General features: G+C 42.6%; 1 protein-coding gene across 1 annotated transcript in view; it reads right to left on the bottom strand.

The window, feature by feature from the left end:
• Nucleotides 1–238: 238 nt before the first annotated feature.
• Nucleotides 239–9,358, bottom strand: part of ITPRID1 (ITPR interacting domain containing 1) — a 94,095-nt gene continuing 84,975 nt past the window's right edge. Inside the window, 5 exon segments of the mRNA XM_060108298.1 lie at nt 239–875; nt 910–1,307; nt 1,309–1,407; nt 1,409–1,909; nt 2,303–2,360. Of these exon segments, the coding sequence (XP_059964281.1) occupies nt 542–875; nt 910–1,307; nt 1,309–1,407; nt 1,409–1,909; nt 2,303–2,360 (1,390 nt within the window). The 3' untranslated portion in view covers nt 239–541.

Below are 9,358 nucleotides of genomic sequence, written 5' to 3'. Positions count from 1 at the left end.
TGTGCAATATTATACAGCTAAGTGAATATCAGACAGAATTTTCAGTTAGACTGAACTGAAGAGGAGGTACAGATGCATTGATGCTTAGAACCTTATATATGAATGTACTGTTCTATACCCCTCTGTAAAATGGGGGTGGATAATAAAATTTGCCTTCCTTCCTTCATAAGGTGATTGGAAGTATCAAATAAGAAGAAATTTGTAAGAATATATTGTAAATAATAAAGCAGTCTACAAATATTAGTCATGATTTGAAATGGAAAGGTATGTCCCGAGAGCTCACATTTGGAAGGGAAGGCTGAACTTTATCCCTGAGGTATTTATTGTTGCTGTGTCTGCTTCCCCATCTTTTCTTTGTTGTTGTTGTTTTTAAAAGTTTTTTTTTTTTTTGTGGTACGCGGGCCTCTCACTGTTGTGGCCTCTCCCACCGCGGACGCGCAGGCTCAGCGGCCACGGCTCACAGGCCTAGCTGCTCCGTGGCATGTGGGATCCTCCCGGACCGGGGCACGAACCCATGTCCCCTGCATCAGCAGGCGGACTCTTAACCACTGTGCCACCAGGGAAGCCCTGCTTCCCCATCTTTGCAGAGGTAAACACTGACAGAATACAGCTCCCTCACTGTGGTATTCTGAAGGACTTTCAAAGTCTTCATGAACTGGGCTTCCAGATGGTTATGTGAGCATGAGCAGTGCCTACAGGCTGAAGACACAAAGCTGGGGCTTTGCCTTGCCACGTGGCAGGGGAGATGGTGGTGACAGCAGCCACCACAGTGGGCAGGCACATCTTGGCAGGTGCCCCCTGGGTAGATACCAGGGAAACATGTGTCTGCAGAGACAGATTTGGTGAGGGGCTGGGCCTTGTTACTTGGAGCTGAACAGCAATGCCAGGGCCTAGGCTCACGTGTGTTAAGTCTGAACAGAAACATCATTGAACTGTCTTGCTTCTGTTCCCAGTCCTGGTTCTGCTGTGGTAACAGGGTCACACGTAGTGCATTCTAAAGTTGCTTCTCTAGAATCCATTCCCAAGACCACAGCACTCTGAGCAGCTGATGCCAGTTTGGAGAACATCTGGATTGTCACAGACTTGGAGCTAACAGCATTTACGTTAGCATCTGGAGGAAGGTTTCCCATCTCAGATTCTGCCCTAGGTGGTATTTGACCCAAAGCACTACACCTTGGCCTCACTTGGGGAGTATCGCCAGCCACTTAATCTAGATGGGGAATGGACTTTCCAGATGTTTGGACAAGGTCTCCTGTATAGGGCATGGCTTCACTGGGCTTGGGGACGTGCTGTGGGACACTTTTTTTGCATCAGGAAGGCGTTGTTAATATCAGGACAGAGTTTACCACCTTCTATTCCTCTTGGGGCCTCCGAGTCAACATGAAAGGACTTGTCTTGAGCACGATCAATTTCCAGGTGATCTCTGAGACTCACAGTGGTGGCTTTGTACATATACTGCCCCAGCTCGCTCAGGCCTCAGGAACCCATCCTTCACTTCTGTGATGTGCATCATCATAAGACCCAGAGGGCAATCATATTTGGAGGTAACCGTGCCTACAGTGGCCTCATATTCAGTCTGGGGCACAGGCAGATGCTGCCACAGATGGCTGTTTTTCCTTGGGGGTTCTCCCCCAGGGGTGATCTTATCAAGGGCCAGATCTTGGGTCAACAGCTCTGAGGGCCCGTCCATGGCCTCAAACTGAGACTCTTTCTCTACCACAGAGGTTGAGGCTTTTTCTTCCAAGACACTCCAGTCTTGATTTGAAAAAGATGTCCTCACTATGCTCCTGGAATCAGACTCCTGTGACTCTTGCTGACAGTCCTGGGATGACTCTAAGCTGTGGCTCTGATTCCTTGGCTTTCTATATCCATTCTCAGCAGGACTCTGGTAGCTTGACAAGCAGGGTATCTGTGGGAGAAATGGGAATAAAGGCAAATGGGTCAGAAAGGTGGGGGAGGTACTAGGTTTAAGAAATGCTGTGTTTTCCTTTTTTCTTATCATTATCATTGACTTAGGAATCAGGAGACAAGGGTTACAAACTCAGGTTTGTGTAAGTTTAGTACTTTACCTGGAACCTTCTTTCTACGAGACTCAGTCTCCTTCTTTAGAAAAATCAAAAGAAAATAAAAAGGAAACAAACACTGAGCTTTCTGTACTTGTCCACTGTGACTCCATTGTTCCCCATCTCTTGGGTGCCTATGGCGTGTCTTCTAAGCATTGGTTGCACTTTCCAACTGTGGTGACGCACTTTCATCTTATCTTTCCTTCTGTTCCTATTCTGATCCTCAAGGGGCCCTCTACCTGCAGGGGTGGTGGTTCCTCCAGGAACCCGCTGCTGTCAGCCTGGCAGCTGTTTGCTCTGTCGCCATGGCACCTGCAGAAAGATAAAGAGGCCTGGGGTCAGTAAAGTGAAAAGAGACCGCCAGCAGGACTGGGGTCAAACACTCTCTGTGTCTGACACACTACAGATCCTCAGTAGATGTCCACTGTGTGGAAGTATAAATGAATAAGGGAATTTCAAGGATTTTTTTCTGTTATCAGAGGGTCCATGTAAAACTGAGTCACTGGTTTCCTGTTACAAGGAGTAAAACATGAAACAAAGTAAGGGGAATTAACATCTCTTAAAACTAAATAACAATCTGATTGTGAGATGCATCTTCACTAAGGGGAAGAAAATCCAGAAGGAAATGCATATGCCACACTAAAAAAACAATAAACACCACAATTTATATATCTGTGTATATGTATTGCAATGGACAGAATGTTATGTTCCCCTTCCACCATGCTATGTAAACATTAGGAGACCCAAAGATTCAACAGAAGGGTTGAAACTTGCTGAAGATGGACAAAACAGACTTTGCAACCTCTCACTTTTTCTATATTTGTTTTGGTGCAAGATTTGTGCCACAAGCTGTGAAGGACTCGCAGTACATCATTATTCTTTAAAATTTCCAGATAATGTCTAAGCAATTACTATTCTGGAATATAAGCTTCATATAAAATGGTTGCTATTCCCTTTTTTATAACTCTGGAATGAAATTATACATTAGAGCGCTAGAACAAAATTATCGGTTAAAGCCCATTTATTCGTATGCTGGTAGGTTCAAGTCAATCTGGTCCAAATGAAAATAAACAACCACAAGCATAAAGGATCCCTAAAAAGTAGAGAGAGTGATTTCCTCTAAAAGGGATATAGTTATATTATGACTGTTACCTTTAGTTAACTGTACTTTGTAAAGCACAAAAAACCAAAAATAAACAAAAATAACCTCTGAACCTCATTTAAGTGAATTTGTGAAGAAACCAGATTATGAAAACTTCTCTTTGATGGTGAGATCAAATGGTGGAATTGGGCATATTTCTCTCAGGAGTGGAGCCTTATTTATCTTGTGTTTTAGAAGCCAAATACATGCATCTGAATCGTTTTGAGCAAGTCACCAAGAAAATGTGGTCCAATTTACAGATGGTTTTGTTTCTTCAGGAGGCTAAAAATCTTTCCTGCCTATAAACCACCTTTTTGACAACTCAATAATAAACTCAAAATTGGGTTTGCAAATTCTTTTTTAATTAATTAATTAATTAATTAATTTGGGGCTGCATTGGGTCTTCGTTGCTGTGCGCAGGCTTCCTCTAGTTGTGGTGAGCAGGGGCTACTTTTCTTTGCGGTGCACAGACTTATTGTGGTGGCTTCTCTTGTTTCGGAGCACGGGCTCTAGAGCTCAGGCTCAGCAGTTGTGGCACATGGGCTTAGTTGCTCCGTGGTATGTGGGACCTTCCCAGACCAGGGCTCGAATCTGTGTCCCCTGCATTGGTGGGCGGATTCTTAATCACTGTGCCACCAGGGAAGTCCCACAATTTGGGGGACAAATTCTAACCATTCTCTTAGGGTTGTAGTAATTACATGATACAAAGGATGAGAAATTGCCTAGTCCAGGATGGCTATGATAGATGATTAAGCAAATAGACAAATACAAATGTGCATCATTTAGCACTCCCACACCCTCACACCTAATATGTAATATGAAGGTTGGCATGACTTAGGGGAAGATGATATGGCCTCTGGCAAGAGTAAGGGACTTAGTACCTGCACCCCCAGGCCAACCCAACCCAGTTCCTGAAACTGTCGAGGCCAAGACAGGTAGGACTTCAGAAGCCTCATCACCTCCAATAGGATTTTCCCTACGCACTTAATATGGACAAGGAGCCATAGCTCTTCCTTACTCCACTAGACTGGGGTCTTGACTTACCCCTACCTTATCCCTTACCCCTACCAGTCCCTTTCCCCTAGCTATATCTTATTATTCAAACCCTTGCCTACTGGGTGGATCCTGTACCAAACCACCACGAATCCCCTCGTGAGTTTGTCATGCCCCTTAGACTGATGATTCCCCCATTCTGCCAATCCCGTAGCTCGGGGGGTTAATCTCTCTATAATGTATGCTACAATCCCGTAGCTCGGGGGGTTAATCTCTCTATAATGTATGCTACTAAGATCCAGTTTGCTCCCATAGCTGAGTCATCTAGAAAATCTGGAGCCAAGTCTACTGGGTTAAGATTCTGATTCTCCTACTTACTAGTTGTGTGGTCTTGGGCATGCCACTTACACTCTCTGAGTCTGTTTCCTCATGGGAAAAGAAAAAATATGCTGATGAGGATAATATCCAATAATATATACGTGAAGAATTTAGGTACATGGAAAAGATGATGTAATTATATATACATTTTTACTGCAGAACATCATCTTAATATATTATCAGAATTCAATCATTACTAATGTTATTAAATATCATAATGAGTGTCATTATTAATATTAATATTTACTAGAAATTACCTTTTCCAGCACAGGACTGTCCTCACAGAGTTAAGATTTTACCCTCCCAATTAGGTAGACCCTGCCCCGGGAAGGTTTGCTTCACCATCTCACGGGTGTGAAGCATTTCTGCCTGGGAGGAGAGTGATGCTGCAGGCACTTTGTCCAAACAGTCACCAGGTGGCAGCATTACACCAACCACAGCACAGAGGAGTCAGGGCCCTGACAAGAGTCTCTGGAATGGCTTAAAGCAGTTAAAAGAGAAGTCAACCTGAAGGGTTACTTTTCTGAGCTGAGTTAGTGATAAAAGCTCTGAATCCTAAGTGGAAAGTTTTTACTTAATGTAGTCTGAGTTCCTAGAGGCTCAGGAAAAAAAAAGAAAGCCTGTGGAATTGAAACAAATGAGGGGAGGGAGAAAAAGAAAAGGAACCTTTAAGGATGTGATGTATGCTGGAGTTGTGCAGAACAAAAGAAATGGTTCAACCTTAGGCTGTTTGGGGTTCCCATCTTCCCTGAGCTATTCTACTCTACCTCTTTGCCAAGTTCTCTCTTCCATCCTCCAATGGCAGAAAATTCTGTGACAGCTCCGTGGTGAAGTTACATCTCAGGGGCAAATTATCTTTGAATTGGACTGTACATTACAGATTATGCAAACTCGAATGCCTTTAGGAGCTGGGCAGGTCGCATAGATATGTGAAGGGAGCCGTGTGAATAGTTTGGACTCCAGAGTGTGTGTTCCCCCAAAGGCATTTAAAAAAAATTCATTTGTAGGGCTTCCCTGGTGGCGCAGTGGTTGAGAGTCCGCCTGCCGATGCAGGGGACACGGGTTCGTGCCCCGGTCCGGGAAGATCCCACATGCCGCGGAGCGGCTGGGCCCGTGAGCCATGGCCGCTGAGCCTGCGCGTCCGGAGCCTGTGTTCTGCAACGGGAGAGGCCACAACAGTGAGAGGCGTACCGCAAAAAAAAAAAAAAAAAATTCATTTGTAGAACAAACACCCCCCCTCTATGGGCCTGTCAGTCCCCCATGTTGGAAGCCTGCATGGTGCATCCTACCATCCAGTGCAGGAGTACCTTCCAGAACATTCCTTATAGATGGTCATCTAGCTGGTGCTTGCCCACTTGTGGTGACAGAGACCTACTCTTGTGTACTCAGAGGGTATCATACCTTTTAGAAAATGTCTTTTTATATTGAGCCAAATCTACTTTAGCACTTTCCATCTGTTGCTCATAGTTCACTCCGTGGAGTAATACTGGACGTGTCAAACCCATTTTCCTCCGAACAGCTCTCTTGTACTCTCCAGGCCTTTTCTCCTCACCTTAAATCTCCCCAGATCTCCTTAAATCAGCCCTCAGAGGGTGGGGTCTCCAGGCCATTTGTGTTTTGTATTTTGGAATAAGCACTTACTTAATAATGTTTGCTGTAAAACTGGGCGCCCAGAGTTAGATTCCGTGATTGAGCCATGGTCTGACCAGCATGGAGTAGAGCAGGACTGCCTTTTTCCTTCTTCTCGATATTTCTCTTCTGTACACACAGCCTGAGTTTAGTCTAGTCAGAAGCTGTGTTTGCAGTGTTGGGTTGTACTGAGATCAGTCTCTATTTTGTATTCTCACAAAATTGACCTAGCTAGTTTGGGACCACGTTTTCATCCAGTCAAGGATGATTTTGACCTTCATTCTGAAAGCTATTTGTGTTATCTATGGCTTTGAAACACATTCTTGCTGTGGGCCAAGTCACAGCTAATATTCTGAAGAGAACAGGCCATGAGACAGAGCCGGGCAGCGTGCTCTACTGCAAACCCCCCTTCTTCCATTTAACACATGTTCACTGGCCCTGCAGGGCCCTGCACTGCTCCAGAAACTCCACGGACACAGCAACAAAAGTACCTGGCCTCACACAGCTTATATTTTATCTTGACTGAATTCTAGAACTCAAGAAAGGCTGACAATATTCGTGATTGTGGCAGGTACAGCTGAAGAGATTTAATTTTTCCTTTTATGCCAGCAGGCTGGCAGCAGAGGAGTTTCTATCCCATAAAGATTTCTACATAAGGATTTGATAACTTCCATTAGCACCCTGCTGACATTTTTGTTTCAATCTCTTTCTTACAACCTGGGAATCCTTACTTTTTTCCTTTTTCCTCCTACTCCCCTCCCTCTCCCTCACCTCCTCCCTCTTTTTTTTTTTTTTTTTTGTTTTTTGTTTATTGCTCCAGGTTTAGCAATTTCTCCTTTGTTCTTTAGTCAGAATAATCTTCCTTCATCATTACAAAAAAAATAGCTGCTTCTCTAAAATCAGCTTCTTTTTGGCTTAATACCATTAGTTATTTTTTAGCATTATAGAAGTAATACATAGCAGTGAAAAAAATTTGGAAAGTGAAAAAACATAAAAAAAGAAAATAAAAATTACATATAATCTAACCATACAGGAAAGTTACTATAATATATACTTCAATCCAGTACATTTTCTTTGTGTACATGTATATGTATGTTTTATAAAATAATCATCCTAACATACACAGTATATATTCTGCTTCTTTTCACATAATATATTGTGAATTTTTCTCTATCAAAAATTCCTTATAATTCGTGTGTTCATATGTGTGTATTTGTAAGCACATGAATTTCTTTTTCAGATTTTGATATAATGATTGTGCCACTTGTATAAAAAAGTAACTAGATAGGTTTCTTTTTTTTTTTTTTCCCTATGCTCTCAAGCAGTGTAGGGAGCTTAGGTAGTATCACGTCCTTAAACTTTTTTCTTTTTTTTTTTTTAAGAAGATGTTGGGGGTAGGAGTTTACTAATTAATTAATTTATTTTTGCTGTGTTGGGTCTTCGTTTCTGTGCAAGGGCTTTCTCTAGTTGTGGAGCACAGGCTCCAGACGTGCAGGCTCAGCAGCTGTGGCTCACGGGCCCAGTTGCTCCACGGCATGTAGGATCCTCCCAGACCAGGGCTCGAACCCATGTTCCCTGCATTAGCAGGCAGACTCTCAACCACTGCGCCACCAGGGAAGCCCGTCCTTAAACTTTTTTAAGTGCTCAGCCATAAAACCACTGATCATGGTGCATCTTAAAAGATGAAATTCTTTGACAACTTTTAATTTCTACAATAGTTATTGACATTTTTGGATTCCTACTTCTTGAATTAATGGAAATACTTTCTTTTTCTTACTTATTTTCTAATGTTGTCAGTCAAATAAATCATTTATTTTCATTCTACACTCTCTAAAAAGAACAAAGACTAAGTTTCTGCCTCTTGTCATAGCTTTGGCTTTATTGCATAAATTTTTGTATGTACTTTTTTTTCCTTGAATTCTACTCTGTCTAATAATAATAATGTTGGAATTCCTGTTTTCTTTTTGTTTACTTTAGCATACTTTTTGGTATATTTTTGCCCATTCATTTTTCTTTTAACTTTTCTGTGATTCTTTATTTTAAATGTCATTAATTTATTTTAATGACCTTTGAGTCTTTTCCTTTGTTAGATCCATTTATTATATCTATAACCATTTTCATAAAATATGATCTTGGTCTTATTGTTCATAATTTTATGTTATCTACTTTTTTTTTTTTTTTTTTTTTTTTGTGGTACGCGGGCCTCTCACTGTTGTGGCCTCTCCCATTGCGGAGCACAGGCTCCGGACGCACAGGCTCAGCGGCCATGGCTCACGGGCCCAACTGCTCCGCGGCATGTGGGATCCTCCCGGACCGGGGCACGAACCCGTGTCCCCTGCATCAGCAGGCGGACTCTCAACCACTGCGCCACCAGGGAAGCCCCTTACATTTGTTTTTTTTTTTTTTTTTTGCGGTATGCGGGCCTCTCACTGTTGTGGCCTCCCCCGTTGCGGAGCACAGGCTCCGGACGCGCAGGCTCCGGACGCGCAGGCTCAGCGGCCATGGCTCACGGGCCCAGCCGCTCCGCGGCATATGGGATCCTCCCAGACCGGGGCACGAACCCGTATCCCCTGCATCGGCAGGCGGACTCTCAACCACTTGCGCCACCAGGGAGGCCCTGTTATCTACTTTTATAATTGTGATTGATGTAGTAAGCATATGGCATACTTGATGCAAATCTTCTCTCTTTTTTTTAAAATAGGCATCACTAATAGTCCATGCTGGTCTTTTCTGCTGAGCTGGGATTCAGCCTCAGAATATTTATCAGTTCAACATTACTAAAGGCTAATACTAATCAATGAGAATTGGGACATAAGTTATAATCTATTTGCTATTCTTGTTGTATTAATAAAGACCATAACTTCACATTTAAGCTGACCTGATTTCGAACTGCATCATAAATAGCTATCTCAGAGACTTAATCGAGGATTAAAGGAGATAATGTAAAACACTTAGCCTAGTGCCTGGCACTCAATATTTGTTAGTATCATTAATATGATTAATTTTCAATGATTATTCTTTTGCCAGGTGGACTATATTTTCTTAGGTTCCTTTTTTCCTCTGGTAATTCATAAGCATATAGTGTATATAGATACTTATTTATTAGATATTCTTGAGAAAAAAAGAAGGGGCACAGAGCCAATTTTGAATTGTA

This window comes from Mesoplodon densirostris, chromosome 9, assembly GCF_025265405.1.
Source record: "Mesoplodon densirostris isolate mMesDen1 chromosome 9, mMesDen1 primary haplotype, whole genome shotgun sequence".
In the NCBI taxonomy this organism is placed as follows: Eukaryota; Metazoa; Chordata; class Mammalia; order Artiodactyla; family Ziphiidae; genus Mesoplodon; species Mesoplodon densirostris.
This window is presented reverse-complemented; position numbering and strand designations above follow the sequence as displayed.